Source organism: Molossus molossus, unplaced genomic scaffold (assembly GCF_014108415.1).
Source record: "Molossus molossus isolate mMolMol1 unplaced genomic scaffold, mMolMol1.p scaffold_m16_p_12, whole genome shotgun sequence".
Classification (NCBI taxonomy): domain Eukaryota; kingdom Metazoa; phylum Chordata; class Mammalia; order Chiroptera; family Molossidae; genus Molossus; species Molossus molossus.
This window is the reverse complement of record NW_023425347.1, coordinates 94,105,389-94,127,494: the sequence shown is the minus strand read 5'-3', so window position 1 is coordinate 94,127,494 and position 22,106 is coordinate 94,105,389. Positions and strand designations below refer to the sequence as shown.

General features: G+C 55.7%; 1 protein-coding gene across 7 annotated transcripts in view; it reads left to right on the top strand.

Annotated features, from left to right (window-relative positions):
- The first annotated feature begins 2,034 nt into the window (after positions 1-2,034).
- The window catches only part of CROCC (ciliary rootlet coiled-coil, rootletin), a 39,117-nt gene continuing 19,045 nt past the window's right edge, over positions 2,035-22,106 (top strand). For 4 of the 7 annotated variants that reach the window (XM_036255635.1, XM_036255636.1, XM_036255634.1 and 1 more), the window contains exons 1-19: positions 2,035-2,162; positions 2,686-2,827; positions 4,024-4,178; positions 9,079-9,264; positions 9,360-9,443; positions 9,512-9,573; positions 9,656-9,821; positions 10,647-10,753; positions 13,454-13,690; positions 14,127-14,223; positions 14,873-14,956; positions 15,335-15,568; positions 16,196-16,395; positions 17,510-17,692; positions 18,794-18,938; positions 19,604-19,750; positions 20,152-20,382; positions 21,300-21,493; positions 21,770-21,897. In XM_036255635.1, the coding sequence (XP_036111528.1) occupies positions 2,103-2,162; positions 2,686-2,827; positions 4,024-4,178; positions 9,079-9,264; positions 9,360-9,443; positions 9,512-9,573; positions 9,656-9,821; positions 10,647-10,753; positions 13,454-13,690; positions 14,127-14,223; positions 14,873-14,956; positions 15,335-15,568; positions 16,196-16,395; positions 17,510-17,692; positions 18,794-18,938; positions 19,604-19,750; positions 20,152-20,382; positions 21,300-21,493; positions 21,770-21,897 (2,842 nt within the window). In that variant the 5' untranslated portion in view covers positions 2,035-2,102. The remainder of the gene's footprint in view (positions 2,163-2,685; positions 2,828-4,023; positions 4,179-9,078; positions 9,265-9,359; positions 9,444-9,511; positions 9,574-9,655; positions 9,822-10,646; positions 10,754-13,453; positions 13,691-14,126; positions 14,224-14,872; positions 14,957-15,334; positions 15,569-16,195; positions 16,396-17,509; positions 17,693-18,793; positions 18,939-19,603; positions 19,751-20,151; positions 20,383-21,299; positions 21,494-21,769; positions 21,898-22,106) is intronic. The other 3 variants (XM_036255639.1, XM_036255637.1, XM_036255633.1) reach the window with 2 other exon arrangements.

The window sequence follows — 22,106 nt, the reverse complement described above, 5'->3', positions numbered from 1 at the left end:
TTGAGGCACACAGCTAAGCATGAACCATCTTATTTAATCCCCATGATAGAAACGGGCACTGTTAATATCCCCTTTTGCAGATAAGGAAACTGAGGCTCAGAGAGTCAAAGTCACTGGCTCAGGGTCTTGCATCTGGGGGGAAGCATAGCCAAGATTGGCATCCCGACAGTCAGACAGTGAAGCGAAAACATCCAGCCCTCTCCTATGAGGAATTCCATCCTTGTTTTGAGAATTGGGTGAAGCCACAAGCGTTGGAGAAGTGTACACACACACAAGGTTTAGATGTGACTTCTTAGGGTTTATAGAACCCAGTAGGACTCTAGAGGAGAACTTTGTGGACAGAGCCAAGGGTTGGCATCACCAGTGCCCAGGGGTTCGGCACCCTGCTCTTTTCCTCCCATCCCTTAGGGCACTGGCTAGAGGAAGGTGCCGAATAATTCAGTTCAGTTCACCAAGCACATCAGGGGCCCCCTCTCTGCCAAGCTGGGCAAGCAAGGTGGAGATCCTGGCCTAGATGTGTTTGTGGCCCACCTGCTGCTCTGGTTATGGGTGTGCAGCCTGTAGAAGTGTTTCTTGGGGCTGTCAAGAGGGGGGGAAAAAGGGAGTCCCAGGTTTTGTAGTGGCAACACTCTGCCTGTGGCAGGATTTAGTTTTGCCTAAATCCGACCTTGGTTGCCATGGCAACTTGGTGGCACTTATCTTTTTGGCCTGGTGTGCCCTGTCCTCTGGTTTTCCATCTGCAGAACAGATTTCCTAGTTGGAGTGAGGGGTCCAGGCTGGACTGCTGTGCAGTTAGGCAGCACCTGCTGTATTCCTGGGTCTGACCCGGATGCAGTGGCAGAGGCTTGGCGTGCAGACACCTGGGCCTTGCCCCGGGGCACTACTGGGAGGCTACCTGGCCTAAGAGGAATGAGTTACGGGCTTACCACCTTGAATAAGTAAGAGCCCCACCTCCCTGAGCCTTGATTTTCTCATCTGGAAATGGGTTGAGAAGAGGATTTAATGAGATAAAGCGAATATGCCTCCGATGGGACACGGCACTTGGAGCAGAGGGCGCCCTGAGACAGGGGGGGGGGGGGCCTAGATGTAGCAGGAGCCCGGACCTTTATGTGACCGCAGATCGGACCCTGACTCCGGAGCAGTGAGCCTAACCTACAGGCCGAACAGCCTCCTTGCCACAGGGAGAGAACAGTGGGAGGTGGTGGGTGGGTGGCTGAGCCCCAGAGCCTTGGGGTACAGGGGCTGGACATTTCAGGTTTCTAAATGAACAAAGTCATGCTCACTGAGTCACATGCTCTGCGCGCGCACAGGATATTTCGTTAATCCTCCAGACAATTCCACAAGATGGGTGCGATGTTATCCACATTTTACACTAGGAAGTTGTGGGGCACACAGCAGGGGGTGGGGGTGGGGAGTGGGGATTGAGTTCCAGCCTGGTCTGGGTGACTCCACAGCCTGTGTTGTCGCCCCTGCACTGATGTGGGAGAAGCCACCTAGCACCCTGTAAATACAGGGGTGGGCAGAAGTAGACTTGTTCATATGGAAAATCATACAATAATGAATAAATAATAATACAAGAATAAACTCTTTCTTGTACTCACAACTGTAAAGCTACTTTTGCCCACCCCTTTACATCTTAGACAAAGTCTCTAAGACTGTGGCCTTTCCTGTCTTCTGGATGCTGACCTCCGTGCCCTGAGCCTGGAGGGCTCTAGGACCCAGTACTTGGTGGTGGGGGGGAGGAGGGGGTAGAGAGAGAAAAGAAAGAGAGTGCATGTGTGTGTGTAGTCCTTTCCTCCTGGCCCCTCTCCTCTCTCCCCTCCCCCCCTTTTCCCTTTCCTTTCTCCCCCACTCCTTCCCCTCTATACTCCCCTCCCCCTCTACAGCCTGCATCTTCCCTCTGTTCCCCTCTGCCTCGCTTCCCTCCCCTCTTCTGCTTTCCCCTCCCCCTCCCTCAGCGCCTCCCACCCCTGTGGTCACCTTGGGGCACTGGATCTAAGCCTAATCTGCCTAGTGCTCAACACAGCAGTCTGGCTGTGGGGTGGGCTGGGTGGACTAAGCTAGTCTGGGGCCCTGGAGAGGGGAGCCCACAGCCTTCCCCCATGAGCTTGGGGCTGAAGGGATCGTTGGAGGCCCAGCTGGCACTGGAGACTGTTATCCAGGTGGGTCCTGAGGGCTTTGCTTCCCCATCCAGTGTCTCTGGAAGGAGTGGGTGAGGAGTGGGTGCATCTCGGGATCCAGTGGTGGGAGAGGTGTGGTGGTGAGGTGCACAGGGGCCCCAGTTTGCAGCTCCCAGCCCTACTCGACTCCAGGTAGAGGGGTATGCAGGACTCAACTGCTGTGGCTCCTTATCCCTGCGCCCTGCAGAGGGTGGGGTCCCTCTGCCCAGATTTTAGGGTTGGGGTGACCTCTGCTGGCACAGATCCTCACCCACCAGGTCGGAGCTGGCTTAGAGCCCCCAGTACTCTGTGCTGCTGCTGTGGGGTTCTGTTCTCTGCCCCTCGAGGGGCCCTCCTTTCCCGGCAGGAGACACACAGGAGTGTCCTTCCACCGGGCGTGTTTTGCGATCCTAGCACCCAGGCTTCCCTCCATGTGAGGGATTTCCTGATGGTCTGCTGGGCACCCACATCTTGGGTGACAGACCTTTGCCCCGGTTCCCCTCAGACCCTTTCTCTTTCCCCACAGACACTGGCGAGCAGTGTCCTGGGGCCAGGCCAGGAGACCAGCCTGAGTACGCAGGACCTGGCCCAGGACAGTCAGCCTGTCCACCTGCCTGCCCTCATCAGGGAGATTGTCACCCGACACTTCTCCAAGCCAGAGAGCCCAGGTACCACCCCTCTCTCTCCCCTGCACAGACGCTGCCCACATCTCACCTCTCCTCACGTCCCTGCTCAGTAGTCCTGATGACAGTGATTGCAGCTTCCAGTCTCTTCTCTGGGAGGCAGGTGCAACCCTATGATGGAAGGACCTGTTTGACAGATGAGGAAATGGAGGCTTAGAGGTGTAATTTGCCCAGATTGTTCCCCATGTATTTTTGCTAGAACGCAGGACTAAGTAAGCATCCCCTCCTTGCTGCAAAGACTTAAACCCCAAATGCCATATTCTCTCCCAGGGAAGGTGTGAGCTGGCTGGACCCGAGATTATAGGGGGAGGGTAGTTCAGCTTACCTCAGGGCTTTGCAGAAGTCCAAGGGGTGGTACTGTGCATCCCCCCTCCCCCCACAGGAAGGCTGATGGCCTGATCCTCTTGGTTGGCAGCACTCACCACAGAATATGTGGTTTGAGAGTCCGGGAGGGGCGTACTCAGTTATGGCTGGAGTGTTTGCAGCTCTCCCCGGTGGTGTTTCTGGTGTTCCTGCCATGGTCCTTGTCCAACCTCAGCCTTCTTGGGAGACCAGGGTTGTTGGGGCCCCTGGGAGCCAGAGACAGGGACTTAGAGAGCCTTCACCCAGGCCGGAAGAGCCTAGAGGCCCATGGTATGTGTCTCGTTCTACCAGGTGGAAGGGGATTCCTTTTCCCTCTGGCCTTTTTTCCTCTTCTTCCTCCTCCTCCTCACAACCTGACCTACACTATCTTGAACCCTGGTCTCAGAAGTTACATGAAGCCCTTCCCTTAAGTCAGGCTTTCCTGCTCTCCTAGCAGGGTCTGGTTACTGTTCCACCCATTTTACAGATCAACAAAACTGAGGTCCAGAGAACAGTAGTAACTGGAGAAGGAAGGAGCTAAAATCTGGGGCCTAGTCTCCCAATTTCTACTGAGCCTCCTTCCTATACCTCCTGGGCCTGCTGGGGCCATGCTTCAGCTATGATTGTGTCCATTCTAAGTCTAGCCCCAGGCCCGTTGCTTGGCCCACCTTCTTGTTCTGCTTTGTTTGTGCAGCCTGGTGCTACATCCACTCCTACCCAGGCTCCTCCTGGGTCCTGATCTATCTTCCTGCCTCCTCTGATGGGTAGGGCACCTGAAAGGGGAGGATGTCCCCTGGCCCCAGGTGGAAGCCAATCATGTACCTGCTGTCTCTCTCCAGCCCCGCTGTCGGCCACAGAGATGACATCAATGCTGTCGCTGCAGGAAGAGAACCAGCTGCTGCAGCAGGAGCTGTCCCGCGTGGAGGACCTGCTGGCCCAGAGCCGTGCGGAGCGCGATGAGCTGGCCATCAAGTACAACGCGGTCAGCGAGAGGGTGGGTGCTGCCCTGGGGCTGAGAGCTGGGCCAGCGGCTCCCCTGCTGCGAGGCCAGGGAGATGGCTAGGGTAGGCCTGCACACCGTGCAAAAGGTGGGCCTGGACTTAGGCTGGCCTGGGTTCGAACTGTAGCTCTGCCAACTTGAGCAAATCACTCCGCTCTCGGAATCTGTTTTCTGTGGTGGGGATGGTAACATGAAGTGGAGTTTTGAAGAACCAATGAGCTAATGGAATAAAGTGCCTAGCACCAGGAGTATTTCATTCCTGTCTGTGCCAGGCCTGCTTGGGGGTGGGGGAACACAGAGAATAAGACCCCTAGGGTCCTTGCCACCCCTTGAGTCTCTGGGCATCTCCCCGTGCTTCCATTTCCATGGGCCCTGGGGTTCACCCAACAGTGGCTGGGCTCTGGGGCAGACTGGGGTAGGCACAGGCAGCCACAGATCTGCTGCCACTCCCCATGAGGGTGAGACCCAGCCATGGAAGCGAAGCTGGGCCAGCCACCAAGTCCAGACGGAGTCACATCCCCTAGAACCTGTGCTGCAGGCTTGCGGGAGTCCCAGGGGTACAGGTAGTTCTCTGTACACTCCTCTTTGGAACTCCAGGCTCGTCGGAGGTGACCCTGGGGAGTTGATGGTGGCTGAAAGCTGGTGGAAGAGTTGCATAAGGGAAGGAGAATGTGAGCAGTTGGGAGATGTGTGCATATTAATAGCAGTCGTAATAGGAGCTACCATTTACTGAGGACCTACTATTTGCCAGACAGGCGCTGGGTGCTTTACATTTTTTTTTATCCTCATCCAAGGACATTTTTGCATTTATCTTCAGATAGAGCAGGAGGGAAAAAGGGAAGAAGAGAGAGAGAGAGAGAAACATCGATGTGAGAGAGAGACATCAACTGGTTGCCACCCACACAAGCCCAATCGGGGCCAGGGACAAACTGCAACCAATGTACGTACCCTTAGCAGGAAGGGAACCTGGGTCTCTCTGGTCTGCAGGCCAACGCTCTAACCACTGAGCCAAACCGGCCAGGGCTGTGTGCTTTACATTTAATGCACCAAGGTTGGGACCACTGTGATGCTCTTTTAACAGAGGAGATAATAGAGGATCAGAGAGGGAAAGTACTGTGCTTGGGGGTCACACAGCCAATCAAGGCTAGTCTCTCAACTTCCAGCCCAGGGCTCTGTGTTTCAGGTTTGTTTCTTGGGTATGGAAAGAGACAATTGGGCTGGGAGTTTCAGGGGGGAAACTGGGAGGACCTCAGACATGACACTCTGATGTTGCAAATGGGAGACTGAAGTTGGCCCAGGGTCCCCTGTGTGGTACCTGTTCATTCAGGGGCTTGCATACCCTTGCTGGGAAGGGGGCTATGCATTTGAGTGGGGTTGTAAGCTGTGCCTGTGTCCTGGTATCTGCCCACCTGGACAAGCCCCTGACTTGTTGGGACTTGCAGAGGAGCAGGGTGGGGAGCCAGCAGTGGCCCCCCGCACGGGGGACAGCTCAGAGCGGGTTTTCCCAGGGTTTGCAGGGGTGGAGGGCCGCCTGGCTGGAGTTCTACATTGTCAGTGGTGACGGGGCCCTGGCACAATGCCAGGCTCACGGGGGCTGCCTCTTAAATGCCAGCTTCTGACTAACAATGAACCCGGCACTGTCCCCCTCTGGCTGGAAGGAGAAGGGAAGAAGAGGTGGTGGGTGACAGGTCCTTTTTCTGCTAGGACACAGCTGCTGGGGCTGGGGCCTCAACATGGGATAGGGGGTCTGTGTTAAGTCTAGAAAATTCCATCATGTGTCCAGGGAGGCCCCTGAGTAACTTGTAGAGTGAGCCCCGTGCTTGCTTGAGAGTCCTGTCTGAGATGGTGTCAGTACAGCCCCACCTGGAGGCAGGGAGTGGATGAGAATGACCTCCGGGCCTTTCCTGGGTGGGGCGGGTCCACAGAGAACATTGGCGCCTGGAGATCACCTTATTGCAGATGGAGACACGGGCCCAGAGATGGGTGTGGTAGGCCCAAGGGCAGCAGTGGAGCTGGGATGAGACCCCTGGTCTGGGCTCTGAGGTCCTGTGGAACTGTCTCTCCCTGCTGCCCACTTGTCCCCGTTTTGCAGGTGGCAGGGCCTGCCCCTGTGGCCATAACTGTTGTATGTGCGCTAGGTTGGGGGCAGTCAGCAAAGTTGGGTTCTGACTTCTTTTTTATTGTTCATATAGAGTAGGAGGGAGAGAGAGGAAGAGAGAGAAACATCGACGTGAAAGGGACACATCGAGTGGCTGCCACCCACACAACCCAACTAGGGCAGGGGACAAACTGCAACTGTGGTACATGCCCTTAGCAGGAACCGAACCCCCGTCTCTGTAGACCACAGGCTGATGCTCTAACCGCTGAGCCAAACCGGCCAGGGCGGGTTCTGACTTTTTAAACCCCACAGCATGCCTGGGAAAAGAGTGGATGCGAGATTGGGATTTATGTCTTGTTGATTGCATGCAGGGAAAATGAGGCAGGGGCTCCCCGAAGCCACCTCCAAGTTCAGGGGGAGGCCCTCAGGGTCCCTGTGGAGCCCTCTCCCATTCTTCCTGTCCCTGAGGAGCAGGTGTTGGGTGAAGCAGCTAGGATGGGAAGGAGGGAGTGGCCACGCCCCTGGGCTCCACAGGATGGACCCCCTGGGCTCCCTGTGTCCATGGCAACCTGGACAGAGTGACTCAAATAATAACGGTTCTAGGGCAGCAGTTGCTAGGGGAGACTGTAAACTTCTTTTATCCCTGGCTTGGTGACACCATCCTTTCCTTTTGAATTATAAGCAGCATTGAAAGGCTGTTTTGTGAGGGGTGAAGTCCATGGAAAGGGGTGAGGTATGGCTGGGAGTGACCCAGGCCTGGCTCTGAGCTCTGGGAAGCAGGTGGAGTACCCCATGACTGCTGGAACCCCTGTAAATCACAGAAGCAAACAGCACCTGTCCAAACACCTGTGTAAAACACACACAGCACAGGCCACAGTCAGACCCTGCACACACACACATGCACAAAATGCACCAGGTGGAAAAAAACTCCATGCAGCTGAAGCTGCACCTGCAGGCAGATGCCACACAGTCCCTCCCAGGTGCAGTCACAGCACCGTGATTTATCCATCCTGGGACAACATTGCGCATCGTCTCACATCTTGTGGACGCACACAGCCAAAGGTACGCACAGGTGCACAATGCGTGGAGTTGACGACATGCACCCCACAGACACACGCTCCAGCTCACCCACTTAGGGTTGTGCTCACAGACCTACAAACACATGAACACGTGGATACACACAGCCTGCACCACGGTGTAGACCTGTGATCGCAGACGCCACCTCTCTCTGGTCCCGTAAAGGCCCAGACACAGAGACACACAGGGGCCCAGGTGGAGACAAATGACAGAACGCTCCCACTCATCCCCATGAGGTACCCCTGCAGCGATGCATGACACACAGCATTTCAGTGCCACCGCCAGACACAGAGGTGGACACTGCCCGTCACCTGACTAGATGGACTTCTTGCAGACACTGGTCATGAGCCTGCAGCCCACCCTTCAGACAAAGACCTCCTGCGTACTACCTCCTCCCACACCTTCAGATCATGTTATTCCCCCATCTTGAGGTGAAGCCCCAAGCAGCCTCCACCAGCCCCTCCCTGTGGGTGGCTCCAGTGGCTCCAATCACCCTGCCCTAGCGCTGTCCCTGGGGAGTGAGGTGGGAGGGAGAGATGAAGTTGTTTTCAGTTTTCTCAGTGGCTCATTGAGCATCTCCTGGGAGTGCTGGATCAGCGCAGGGAACGACTGGAGGGAACCTGCCCCTGCCCCTAACCTGGCCTGGCCCATTGTTAGTATGCGTGAGAGGAGCAGTCTTTGCCCTTGGCTTCCTGGGTGGGCGTGTGAATGCCCTGCCTGGGCGGTGGATGGTGAGTGTGAGCTGGTGTCAGAGTCTGCTGGGCTGGGCTGGCATCCTGTTGGCTTTCCCTGGGCACTGTTAACTCCTCTGTTAGCCCCACTCATCCTCAGTTGCTTTCCCAACAGGTGGTGAAGGCTGAGGGGCCCCCTGGGACCAGCAGGTGCCTAAGGAGGCTAGGGGGTTCCACAGCTATCGGAGCAGCCAGAGCCAGGCAGGCATCCTTCCTGTGCCCACAGGGTCTGATGATGAAGGGGCTGCAGGCCGTCGGGGGGTGAAGGAAGGGCGCCGACAGCAGAGGCTTCCCATGAGGTCAGGGAGAGGTGGGAGCCTGAGGCTGGGCTGGGGCTCAGGGCATTAATATTAGAACATTCATGTGCACCTCTTGCAAATCAGCTCTTCACACATAGGGAGTGGGGCAGGCGGAAGGGTTCATCTGTGTCACGCTGGGGACGTTTGACACTGTCTGTGTGCCTTATGTGTGTGCACATCTCTAAGCTCAATATGCATGCATGTGTTGCTGCCTCTGTTTCAATGTATTCACATGTGCTTATGCCATTAATTCATGATCTCAATGAACATGCCACTAACACTGTTCTAGGTCTAAGATATAACGGGAAACAAAAATCCAGGCTTTCCTGAGCTCAGTTGGGTTCAGGGTGGGGAGACATGGCATGGATCTAGTGATCATCAACCACAGTGGGGTTAGCTGTTTTGGAAGAGGCTCACGGTGCACCCAGGGCCCCTAAGGTTTATCTCCAGGTACATCTTTGTGTTTTGTTTGCACACGTTTGTGGCCCACCTGAATGTGTCCATGCATGCTCCATCTGTGTGTCCATGCACGGCTGCATTAGCCAGTGCATACATGCATTGCATCCTGGGTTTGTCCCAATGTGCCTGCAAGGCATTGTGGGTCTGGGCCCAGCCTGGTACCCCCTGCAGAGGCCTGTGTCTGCCTTCCCTGGAGGCCCAGGACTCTCACCCAGGGCCCTTCCCTGCAGCTGGAGCAGGCTGTGCGACTGGAGTCTGGGGAGCTGGAAACGCAGGAGCCCAGGGGGCTGGCACGGCAGAGCGTGGAGCTGCGGAGGCAGCTGCAGGAGGAGCAGGCCTCCTACCGGCGAAAGCTGCAGGCCTACCAGGAGGGCCAGCAGCGGCAAGCCCAGCTTGTACAGCGGCTGCAGGCCAAGGTCAGGGCTGCCCACTGTTGCTCCTGCCTACCCATGTGCTCACTTGGCCTTGCCCCTACCTCCTGGGCTAACCACTGCTCGCCACCCATCCCCAGATTCTCCAGTACAAGAAGAAGTGCTCAGAGCTGGAGCAGCAGCTATTGGAGAGATCCACAGAGCTGGAGCGGCAGCGGCTGAGGGTGGGTGCCAGGGCAGGGCAGGCCCTTTCCTCCACGTGCCCAACCTGATGCCCACTTCTCCCACCCAGGACACAGAGCACAGCCGAGACCTGGAGAGTGCCCTCATCCGCCTGGAGGAGGAGCAGCAGAGGTGGGGCACAGCAGGGAAAGGGCATGGCTGGCAGGGCCGTCTTCTCCAGCCATGCGCCATGGTCCCTCTCTGTCCCACCCAGGAGTGGCAGCCTGGCCCAGGTGAATGCTATGCTCCGAGAGCAGCTGGACCAGGCAAGCTCAGCCAATCAGGCTCTGAGTGAGGACATACGCAAGGTGACGAGTGACTGGACACGCAGTCGCAAGGAGCTGGAGCAGCGGGAGGCAGCGTGGAGGCGTGAGGAGGAGGTGGGCATGGGGGTGCTGGGAGGCCAGTGGGGCTTCATGGGTCCAGCCTGACCTGAGGGGAAGGCCTTTGTATAGTGGTGAGGACTCAGACTTTGCGAGGAGGAGGGGGAGGGCCCTGCTGGCCAGGGGAGCCCTTTAGGAGAGGTAAATAGTTGTCATAATAGTAGTTGGCCTTGATTAGCATGTACCATGTGCCAGATGTTCATTTTCTTCCCTACGTTCCATAATAACCAAATGTGGCAGGTGTGATCATCTTCATTTTATTTTTTATCCTCACCCGAGGACGTTTTTTCTTTTTCTTTTGTTCAGATAGAGTGGGAGGAGAGAGAGGAATAGAGAGAGAGAGAGAGGGAAACATCGACGTGAAAGGGACACATCGAGTGGTTGCCACCTGCACCACCCAACCAGGGCCAGGGGAAACTGCAACTGAGGCACATGTCCCTAGCGGGAACCGAACCCAGGTCTCTCCGGACTGCAGGCCAACGCTCTAACCGCTGAGCCAAACCGGCCAGGGCTGATCGTCCTTTTTAAAGAGAGGTTAAGTAACCTGCCCAGTCAGGAGGCTGGGTTGCAAACCTAGGTGCCAGCACTTTCTGCCCTTTCTCACTGCCTCTTGCCGCTGGTAGAGGCATTGAAACCCATTTCCCTGGGCCAGAGGGAGGCTAGGAAGTGTGAGGGGCACAGTTTCCATGCAGCCCTGTGTGCAGGTGCAGACCTGGCCCACAGGAAGACCCCCTCCCTGGGCAGCAGTGCCTCCCAGGATGGTCAGAGCTGGGGAGGAAGCGGGGGCCTCCCAAGCCCTCACTCAGCCTGCCTTCCCCCCAGTCCTTCAACGCCTACTTCAGCAACGAGCACAGCCGCCTGCTCCTCCTGTGGAAGCAGGTCGTGGGGGTCCGGCGGCTGGTCAGCGAGGTGAAGATGTCCACCGAGAGGTAAGGCCTGGCTGGTGGGGGGCGTGGCTTGGGGAAATGTACAGCAGCTCGGGCCGACCCCCCTTTTTTATTTTTTATTTTTTTATTAATTTATTTTTGTTACAGATGTTTCTCCTTTTACCCCCATTGACACCCTCCTCCTGATCCTGCCCTACCTCACCCCCGCCCCGCCCCCAGCATTGTCGTCTGTGTCCATTGGTTACACTTACATGCCTATAAATTCTTTGGTTTATCTCTTCCCTCCCCCCGGACTCCCTCTTCTGAGGTTTGTCATTCTGTACCCTACTTCTATATCTCTGGGTCTGTGTTGTTCATCAGCTTGTTTTGTTCATTATATTCCACAAATAAGTAACATCATGTGGTATTTGCCTTTCTCTGATTGGCTTGTTTCGCTTAGGATAGTACTTTCCAGGTCCCTTCATGTCGTCTCAAAGGATAAGAGATATTTCTTTTTCTTTTTATATATATATAAATTTGTCCCCACTTTACCGATTTTAGAGAAAGAGAAACATCCATGAGAGAGAACATCGACTGACCGCCTCCTGCATGCCCCCCACTGAGGACCGGGCCCACAACCTGGGCATGTGCCCTGACCAGGAATCAATCTGGTGACCTCTTGGTGCGTGGGTCAACGCTCAACCACTGAGCCACACCCGCCAGATAAGAGATCTTTCTTTCTTACAGCTGCATAGTACTCCATTGTGTATATGTACCACAGCTTTTTTATTCATTCGTCTACTGATGGACACTTGGGCTGTTTCCAGATCTTAGCTATTGTAAATAGTGCTGCTACAAACATGGGGGTACATATATTCTTTCTGATTGGTGTTTCAGGCTTCTTAGGGTATATTCCTAGAAGTGGGATCACTGGGTCAAATGGCAGTTCAATTTTTAATTTTTTGAGGTAACACCATAGTGTTTTCCATAGTGGCTGCACCAGTCTGCATTCCCACCAGCAGTGTACTAGAGTCCCCTTTTCTCCACACTGTTGCCAGCACTTGTTGTTTGATGATTTGTTGATGGCAGCCATTCTGACAGGTGTGAGGTGATACCTCATAGTTGTTTTAATTTGCATCTCTCTCATGATTAGTGACGTTGAGCATTTTTTCATACGTCTCTTGGCCATTTGTATGTCCTGTTTTGAGAGGTGTCTCTTTAGGTCCTCTGACCATTTTTAAATTGGGTTCTTTGTCTTCCTTTTGTTGAGTTGTTCTATTTTTTTTTTTTCTTTATTGATTTTTAGAGATAGAGGAAGGGAGAGAGATAGAAACATCAATGAGAGAGAACATCGATTGGCTGCCTCCTGCATGCCTGCACGGGGGATTTGGCCCACAACCTGGGCATGCGTCCTGACCAGGAATCGAACCGGTAACCTCTTGATGCATGGGTTGATGCTCAACCACTGAGCCACACTGGCTGGGCTGCTCTATTTTTAATTAGCATTTAAAATGTTAATATTTTACTTTTTAAAACAAATGATTTTAGAGAGAGGAGGTGGGGAGAGAGAGAGAGAGAAATATCGATCGGTTGCCTCCTGCACATGCCCCGACTAGAGATCTAACCCGAAACCTGAGCATGTGCCCTGACTAGGAATCAAACCCGTCACCTATTGGTGTATGCAATGATGTTCCAACTAACTGAGCCACTCTGGCCAGGGCCTGATATTTTACTTTTGAATAACTCATATATTCACAAGATTAAAATTTCAAAAGGATGTTTGATGAAAAGGCCCCCTTCCACCTCTGGCCTCAGATATTCCTCTTCCCTCCTGGGGGCAAGCAGTATGACCTCACTTTCCTAAATGACCTTCCAGGCTTATTTTATAGAAGCAAATACAGCAGATCACACACTCACACACACACTCTTTTATATACTCTTGGTAGAATTTTATCTTTCTTGAAGTTCTTGAAGATACTTTCTTCACTTTAGTTATAACTGAGCAATAAGTGGGAGTGTTCCATTTCAAGCTCTGAAGAGCTTCCTCATTCCTTTTTCTCGGCTACAGAGTATTCCACAGAATGGATGTATCATGATTTATTTAAGAGCAGTCCCCTTTTTATTTATTATTATTATTTTTTAAGTTTATGATCATTTTATTTATTTTTACATGTGTTTTTATTGATTTTTTTTTTTTTTTAGAGAGAGGAAGGGAGAAGTAGAGATAGAAACATTGATGTGAGAGAGAAACATGGATCTGCTGCCTCCTGCACACCCCCTACTGGGGATCAAGCCAGAAACCTGGGCATGTGCCCTGACCAGTAATCGAACTGGTGACTTCTTGGTGCATGGGTTGATGCTCAACCACTGAGCCACACTGGCTGGGCAAGAGTAGTCCCTTTTGATGGCCATTTAGGTTGCCACCAGTATTTCTTACCTGAGCAATGCTGCAGTGGATTGATCTTATACACAAGTTATTTCCCATGTGTTGGGCACCTCTGTAGGATGAATTCTTAGAAGTGGAGTGGGTGGGTCAAAGAGCGGATCCATTAGTAGTTTTCAGAGCTCTTCTTAAGTGCCCTCAGCTATGGTTACCCTCCCACCAGCAGTGTGGGGGTGGGTCTGTTTCTCCACAGCACCACTCAGTGTGCATTGTGACTTTTCCCCCCAATCCGATAGTGACAAATGGCATCCCAGTGTAGTTTTAATTGACACTTGAGAGCCCACCCCCATCCCATCCATGTCATGTGTTCTCTCCACCAGAGACCTGCTGCAGCTAGGAGGGGAGCTGGCCCGGACCTCACGAGCCGTCCAGGAAGCAGGCCTGGGGCTGAGTGCGGGCCTGCGGCTGGCCGAGAGCCGGGCCGAGGCAGCCCTGGAGAAGCAGGCGCTACTGCAGGTCCAGCTGGAGGAGCAGCTGCGGGACAAGGTGCTCCAGGAGGAGGGCTTGGCCCAGCTGCAGATGCAAAGCAACCTGGACAAGGCCGACCTCAGTGCCAGGTGGGTGTCTGGAAGGTACCACGTGAGGCAGGGGAGGAGGGGGTCTGTTCACTGGGGACAGGCCTTTCCTCTGCTTGAACTCAGCCAGTCTTCCCAGGCACCCTGTTTGGCAGAGTGGGAGACTCCAGAGGGCTCTTACCCAGGGCACATCACAAGCAGTTCAACCTCTGATGCCAACTTTGCTCTCAGCTCCTGCAACCTAGACAAGTCCCAGAGTGCTTTCCCAGGAGACAAAGTGGGTGACGACCTCATTCCCATTTACAGATGAGAAGTCTGAGGCCCAGAGAGAAGTGACTTGCTCAGGGTCATACAACTAGAGAGGCGAACTTAGGGTCTCTGCCTCAGGTTTGGGGAAACGTGCAGGACACAGAGCTGAAGGGTTTGAGGACAAGCTGGGGCGGGTCTTCCATTCACCTCCGTTGCCCCCCACCTCCAGAGTGACAGAGCTGGCCCTGACGGTGGAGCGCCTTCAGAACCAGAACCTGGAGAAGGATCGGCTCAACAAGGCCCTCACTGAGAAGCTGGAGGCCCTGGTGAGATGCCACTGCCCTGGAGATGTGGCAGGGCGGGATGGCACTGGCTAGATCCCAGGACACAGGTTGAGGGCCAGGCTGCTAGGGCCACCCTGGAGCATCCCGCTCAGACTGTTTCAACTCTCATTAACCAAGTACCTTGTGTGTGCCAGGCTTAGTGTGAGCACCTTTCTCTCTCTTATCCCATTTCATCCTCTCAGCAGCCCCGTAGCATGATCCCCATTATACAGATGAGAAACCCGAGGCCCCAGGGGAATGCTTGTCCAGAGGCTCAGAGCCAGTAAGTTGGGAGTCAGGACGTGAGCTCATGCCTGTAACCTGCTAGCCCAGGGCTCTTTCTCTTGGAACTCGGCTGCTTCCTCACTGGAGGGACACCCCTCAAGGGTACTGCCTGGTCTGGTTACCCTTCTGTGGGGGGCCAGGCCCGGTGCTGTGACCAGCTCTTCCCCAATAGACTGACCTGAGGGGGGACACTGTACTTCCCTGGGCCTACTCCGTTCAGGGCACTTGGGGGAGGTTACCACGTGGCTGGACTATGGTCACAGCCTTTGAGCTCTCTGATGGTAGGGGGCCCGGGGGGAGACACATGGGATTCAGATTGGGGCACAGACCCGTACCTCCTTTCCTTGTCTCTTCAACACCACTCCAGGAATCCCTGCAGCTCCAGGAGCAGGCGGCCCTGGAGACAGAGGAGGGAGAGGGGCTGCAGCAGACCTTGAGGGACCTGGCACAGGTGTGAGGTGGGAGGGAGCCCTGAGCAGGGCAAAGCCAGGCAGTCCCGGGCCACCGCATCCTCTGGTGGCCTTGAGCTGAACTGCAAGTGGTTGGGGAACCTGGGGACCCTGCCTGGGAGAGGTTAAGGCCCATCTGTGAGAAAAGCTGAATGGTGTCTTCGCAATACACGGGAGGCCTTACCTGGCGGGCGGGCTGAGGCCCGTGAGCTAGTGGAAGTAGACTCAGGAAGACTTGTTGGAAGGGAGCTTAGGATGTGCTGCAGATTTGGGGATGAAGCTGGACACAGGACCCCTGCGGCCCCACTGCCCCACCTGGGCTTCTTTGCCCAGCTAACCTTGCGGCCGCCCTCCTCCTGCCTCCCTACCCAACCCCTCAGGCCGTTCTGTCGGACATGGAGAGCGGTGTCCAGCTAAGCGGCTCCGAAAACACCGCGGATGCGTCCGAAGGCAGTCTGCGGGGACTCTCGGGCCCCCGGACTCCGTCCCCGTCGCGGCGCTCCTCGCCTGGCCGTGGCCGCTCCCCGCGCCGAGGCCCGTCCCCAGCCTGCTCAGACTCCTCCATGCTCGCCCTCATCCACTCCGCCCTGCACAAGCGCCAGCTACAGGTCCAGGTAGGAAGGGGCCTGAGCGTGGCAGGGCCTTGGGCAGCCCAGGGGCGGAGCCAGTGTTATGGGGGCGGAGCCCGAGCATCTCAGGGTGGAGTCGGAACCCTGAGAGAGGGTAACGGAGGCAGGATCTTTGGAGGTGGCTGAGAGCTCGGGTAGAATGTGAGCCCAGAGTGGAAGAGGCTTGGGCAGAGCCTGGGGAGGGAGGAGCCTGTTATAGAAAGGGAGATGAGGTTCCTTAGCTAGGAAAAAGGCCTGGGAGGAGGAGTCAGCCTGGGATGAGAGGAGCCTGGGGATAGAGTCAGAACTAGGATGCGAAGGGGAGGAGCTCTGGGGTAATCAGAACCCCAGAGAGGGAGTGTGCTGGGAGGTTTGTATGGCATCCTGAGGGCTTAGATCCGGTTTGTTGGGCACCTCAAGGAGATGGAGGCTCAGAGCCCTGGCCGAGGGCTGAAAGGTGGTGAAGACACAGTAAAGGGGAGTAGAAGCCTAGTCTGGGGGTTTAGCCCCACTCTCCTGCCTCAGGCCTCGGCCACAGAGTGGGCTGCTGTACATCCCTGGAACCAGCGGAGAGTAGCAGAGGGCCCTGAGGCTTCCTAGGCTCCCCCGGATTCAGTGGTTCCCATACCACAGGACATGCGTGGGCGCTACGAGGCCAGCCAGGACCTCCTGGGTACACTGCGGAAGCAGCTTAGTGACAGCGAGGGTGAGCGCCGTGCCCTGGAGGAACAGCTGCAGCGTCTGCGGGACAAGGCTGATGGGGCCACCCAGGCTCAGGAGGATGCCCAGCGAGAGGCCCAGCGTCTGCGGAGTGCCATCGACCTCCTGAGCAGGTGCCTGGGAGGTCAGAAGTGGGGGCCCCGGAGAATAAATCAGTGTCTGGGCCCAATGCCAGCCCAAGCCTGTAAGCGTGTGGATTCGCACCAGTATGGTCATAACTAGCCATGTGTGCGTTCCCTAGCATGAGGTAGCAGACATTTGCTGTACACCTACTGTGTGCCAGGCTCATTGCCAAGCATTCACACGTATCACCTCCAATTAGTCCTCCTGCCTTACTCGCGCAGTTCAGAACCCTTACTGTGCTGAGGTTGAGAGGCTTGTCCAAGTTCCCACAGCGGTGTGGCCGGGTATGGGACTTGGAACTGAGAGCAAGACCACTGCTTCCCATGCCTTGGAAGGAGAAGGGCTTCTCATATTGTATTCACAGTGAACACCTCATTTTGCATTCTGCTGTTTTCACTGAATATCATGCTGTACGTTTTCCCCACCTACTGCCAGCATTCGTATCTAGTATGCTAAAGGGTGGCTACTTCAAGTGACCAGGTGGGACAGTGAAGGACATGACAGCCGTCGGCCCTAAGCCTGGGCTGGAAACCCTAGCTGGCTCAGAAGGAGGCTCCCCCTCCCTTGCTTGTGGCTGCTGGAGTTGGGGAAATGGCAGCGCTCTGCAAACGTCAGAGTTCCCAGTTGCTGCCGCCACCCGCCTGCGCTGGTACCATGTGCTGCTGGCCGGTGCAGCAGGAAGCTGCGAGGTCCGGATAGACCCAGCTCCACTGGGCCTCCCAGAAGTGGGGCGCGGTGGGGCGGGGGGAGCTGTAGGGGCATTTACTGGTCATGTGGACTAGCAAGCTAGCAGCAAAATCGCCCACATGTCCCAGGAGCCTAACGTCTTCCACCTGGTGGCATACTGGGAGATAATGCCACTGGGCCCCCAAGTGGGCAGTTTGAGGGAGAAAGAAAGCCAGGTTCCCTTTGCTAGAAAGAGTCAGTTTCAAGGAGATGTAGATGAAATGAGTTGGCCATGGGCATGGTCAGGGAAGGCTTCCTGGAGGCAGGTGCCTTAGAGGACAGAGGATGTGGCTCTCATGTAGGACAGCGGCACAGCTGTCTTCCCCGCTGGGAACAGCCCCTGCATCCCCTTCAGCTCCCGTACCCCTGGTCCTGCAGGGAGAAGGACGGCCTGGCCCACAGCCTGCAGGCGGCCCAGCAGCAGGCGGAAGAGCTGCAGCAGGAGCGGGAGAAACTACAGGTGACCCAGGAGGAGCTGCGGCGCCAGCGGGACCAGCTGGAGGAAGAGCGGGAGGACACTGTGCAGGACCGTGCGCGTGCACGCAGGGAGCTGGAGCGGAGGTGAGGAGCTTCCGGCCTCCCCCCCAGGGCCACTTCCTGACAGTGTCCTTGGGGGCTGGAGAGCACCTGCTGTGTCCTGGGCCTCCTGCTGTCTTGAGAAGTCCCCTCTGATGCAGGGTCTTCTCATCAGTCCTGTTTCGGGAAACAGGCCCAGGAAGGTATAGTCACTTACCTGGGATCTGAGATGTGGTAGGAGGTAGAGTATGGACGATCATAACAACAATATTAAGATAACAGTAGTAATATTAACATTATTTTTTAAAATTAAAGTTACAGTAATAACATTAATACTAATATTGCTAAGTGCTAGAAATCATTTTAAGCAATTAGGTCATCTTATTTAACCCTCATGATAACTCTATGATACAGGAGCTATTATTAGCCCCATTTTATGGATGGTGATACTAAGGCACAGAGAGGTCATGTAACTTCCTTAAGGTCCCAGCTAGGTAGTAAAAGAGCCAGGATTTGAACCCAAGCATTTTGCCCGTTACTCTGAAGAGTTCATTTCTTAACCACTACACTGTTTACTCCTCTGAGACGTAAGTCACAATGATACCCAGTATATCGTGGACAATGCTCTTGTTTCTAAAGGCCCCGGGGAGCTATGTCAGGACTAGTTTCAATACTTCATGTATCCATAAGTAAGTCATGTATCCTTTGTCTTTTTCTTTTTTTAATATTTTTACTCATATTTTGGGAGAGAGAGAGAAACATCAATGTGAGAGAAACATTGATCGGCTGCCTCCTGCACATCCCCTACTGGGGACCGAGCCCGCAACTTGGGCATGTGCCCTGACTGGGAATCAAACTAGGACCTCTCAGTCCATGAGATGTCGTTCAAACTGAGCCACACTGGCCGGACAAGTTATGTATACTTATAACAACTTCACAAGGCAGTGGTACCCATTCTGTGGATGTGAAAACTGAGGCCCAGAGTCATAGAGCCAAAAGGCGGTAGACCTGGCTGTCTTTGTGGTGAGGCTTTTGCACCCAGGGCTCCTGCCTCAGACCTGACCCCCAGCCTGCTCCAGATTTCCTGGCTGCAGGAGACTCAGGCAGGGAAGTGACACGGGACATCCCCCGCCTTCTGTCCCACAGTGTTAGACAACTAGAGCAGCTGGAAGTGAAGCGCTCGGGGCTGGCGAAGGAGCTGGTGGAGGTGAAGGAGGCGCTGAGCTGTGCCACGCTGCAGCGGGACATGCTGCAGGCTGAGAAGGCCGAGGTGGCCGAGGCGCTGACCAAGGTGTGTCCCTGTTTGCCGCACCGCCACAAACCTACCTCTCCCCTAGGCCCCAGACCTTTTCACTCCGGCCACAGACTGACCCCTGTTTCAGGCTGACCTCTGACCCTGGTCACAGACATCCCTTCCATCTGGACTCAGGCAAGCCTTTGACCCAGGCTATAAACGGACCTCTGATCCCAGACATAGGTGAATTCACCTCTATTAGTGGCCATATCTCCACTTTTCCAGATGTTCCTGGGGGAGGGCCTGTGGTCTAGGCCATCAGGCCCCATCTCTGGACACAAGCCTGGGGTCTGGGAGAGTGGGGACACAGTCCTTGGCGAATGCCTGCCCTGCTGCCTGTGGTCTGGGCCCTGAGCAGTGCCACCCCCAGGCCCCCCTGGGGAACCCTCTGGCCCTGCTCTGCACAGCTCTGTGGTGTGCAGCTTCTTCTCAGTGGCTTCCTAGGCAGTAGGCCTTTTGCAGTGACTTTCTGTCTCATCTTGTGTCTCCCTTGTCCCTCTACCCCGTCTCTGAGGGTCTTGTCTTTGTGTCTCTTGTTTTTCCCCACCCTCTAGCCTCTCCCCATCTCTCCATGTCCCTGCACATCTTTTCCCATCTCTTCCTGTCTCTCTCCCTCTCTCCCTCCCTGACCGTCTCTGGCCGCCCTGTTCTTGACCCTGCAGGCTGAGGCTGGCCGCATGGACCTCGAGCTCTCAATGACTAAGCTGAGGGTGGAGGAGGCCTCTTTGCGGGACTCCTTGTCCAAGCTGAGCGCCCTCAACGAGAGCCTTGCCCAGGACAAGCTGGGTCTGAACCACCTCGTCGCCCAGGTATGCCGTGTGCCAGTGGGCCCACCTTGGCTCCCCACTCAGAGACCCCACTGGGCGTCCCAGGCCCAGCCTTGGCCCATGTCCTGCCTCACTGTTCATCTCCCTGCTCACCTCTGTCCCTGTGCCTGTCTTGCTCCCTGCCTCTTCTGTCTCTGTCCTGTCTCTGACTCAGTCTGTCTGGCCTTGCTTTCGTGGTCTGAGTGAAAAGAAGTTCCACGGGCCCTTCTCCCCTCTCCCCAGTGTCCACATGCCCAAGGGCACTGCCCCCCGCCCAAGGGAGTCTCCCCTGGACTGTGTGATAGGTGGGTGGGTGGTGCCTGATCCTGGGTGGGACCCCCTTCCCCAGTTGGAGGGGCTGGGCTGATCCGCTCATCACCTCCATCCTCCCTGGGCCCTCACAGCTGGAGGAGGAAAAGGCAGCCCTGCTGGGCCAGCAGCGGCGAGTGGAACAGGAGGCCACCTTGGCGAGGGAGGAGCAGGAGCGGCTGGAACAGCTGCGGCTGGAGCAGGAGGTGGATCGACAGGGTCTGGAGGGCTCCTTGCGAGTGGCAGAGCAGGCCCGAGAGGCCCTGGAGCACCAGGTCCCCACACTGCGCCAGGAGCGCTGCCGGCTGCAGGAGCAGCTGGCTCAGGTGGGTGACAAGGAGGATGGGGAGCAGGTGGGGCAAGGGTTCTAGGCTCCCAGCCTCCTGCACCCTGTCTTGGAGTAACTCGCAGGCTCAGGAGCCTGAATCTGGGTTTAAGTTCAACCCCCCTCTGCCAGCTGGGCCTTTGGGCAGGCTACTCAGCCTCCCCGTGCCTCAGTCGCCTCATCTGTATTGTGGGGCTAATTGTTCTTATTGCAAAGGGTTCATCCGAAGAGGACACCTGTAAGCGCTTGGCAGCCGAATCACCACTCAGTACAATTACTGATACGATAATAGAGAATTTTAGAATTGGAATCTGAGACTTGTTGGGACATTGTAGCTGGAAAGGACCTTTGGGTTTTAGGGAACCAGGGACCTTTATATAATGTCTGTCCTGGAGGGCTGTGTTCCTGGGAGGGGCCTCTATAGTATGGGCCATGGGTACAGGGAGCAGGGTTCCATGTTCCCATTCTGAGGCCTGCAAAGCAACACTCGTTTGGTCTATTTTATATACTCAGCTTCTCTGGGCATTTGGGGGTACAGAAAGAGTTCTGTGATGACCCTAACTGAGTGAGGAGCCTCATTGTATTGAAGGTTTAGAAAAGTCTGTGATTTGCCCTGGCCAGTTTTGCTCAATGGTTGGAGTGTCGGCCTGTGGACCAGAGTGTCCCAGGTTCGGTTCCTGCTAGGGGCGCATACCAATAAAATAAAATAAAATAAAATAAATTCTTTAAAAAAATAAAAGAAAGACAAGTCTGTGATTCGTCCAAGTACACACAGCACATCAGGGCGGAGACTGGGCTTGAACTCGGGTCTCCTGCTTGTTGGGCCAGGGCTGGGTCAGGCCCAGGGCAGGGGTGCCACATGAGGAGCAGGCTGGGGGACTCGGAGGGCTGTGCTCACAGCACCTGGGTGGGTGCCAGCTCTCCCGGCAGCTGAGCGGGCGGGAGCATGAGCTGGAACAGGCACGGCGGGAGACGCAACGGCAGGTGGAGGCGCTGGAGCGGACCACGCGAGAGAAGGAGGCGCTGGTCAAGGAGCGGGCGGGCCTGGCGGTGCAGCTGGCGGCAGTGGAGCGGGAAGGCCGGACCCTGTTGGAGGAATCCACACGCCTGCGGTAAGGCTTTGGGCCCTGCCCAGCCATCTCGGGGTGGGGGTGGGGTCTGCCTGGAGCCTCTCTGTCACCACCCCACACCCTGGCATTGCCCATAGTTACTGGGGAGCCAGGCTTGCCAACTCATCCTAGCTGTGGCTCAGGCTTCCCCAGGGACCATGGGACCGGCTGGGCAGGTAGGCTGGCACCTGGCCCTCGGCTGGCCACGCCCTGAGATCCGCAGTGTCCTGGGGCCTGGGAGGCTGAGGCCTAAGGCCTGAGGGATTGTATGTGCTGCAGCTTGGAGAAGGAAGCCCTGGAGAGCAGCCTGTTTGAGGTGCAGCGGCAGCTGGCCCAGCTTGAGGCCCGGCGGGAGCAGCTGGAAGCTGATGGGCAGGCCCTGCTGCTGGCCAAGGAGACCCTGACTGGTATGGGGAGCCAGGGAGTGGGCCCAGACTAACCTGTCAAATTCTGGAGTCTCACAGAAGTTGGGAGCACTGGCTTTGGAGTCTGGCGGACCTGGATTCCAATCCTGCTGCCGCCACTGAGATCGGAGCTTCTCCAGCAAGCCCCTTCCCTCTCCAGCCACAGACTCCTCCTGACAGTTAGAGGCGGTACTGCCCGCCTTCTTAGGCTG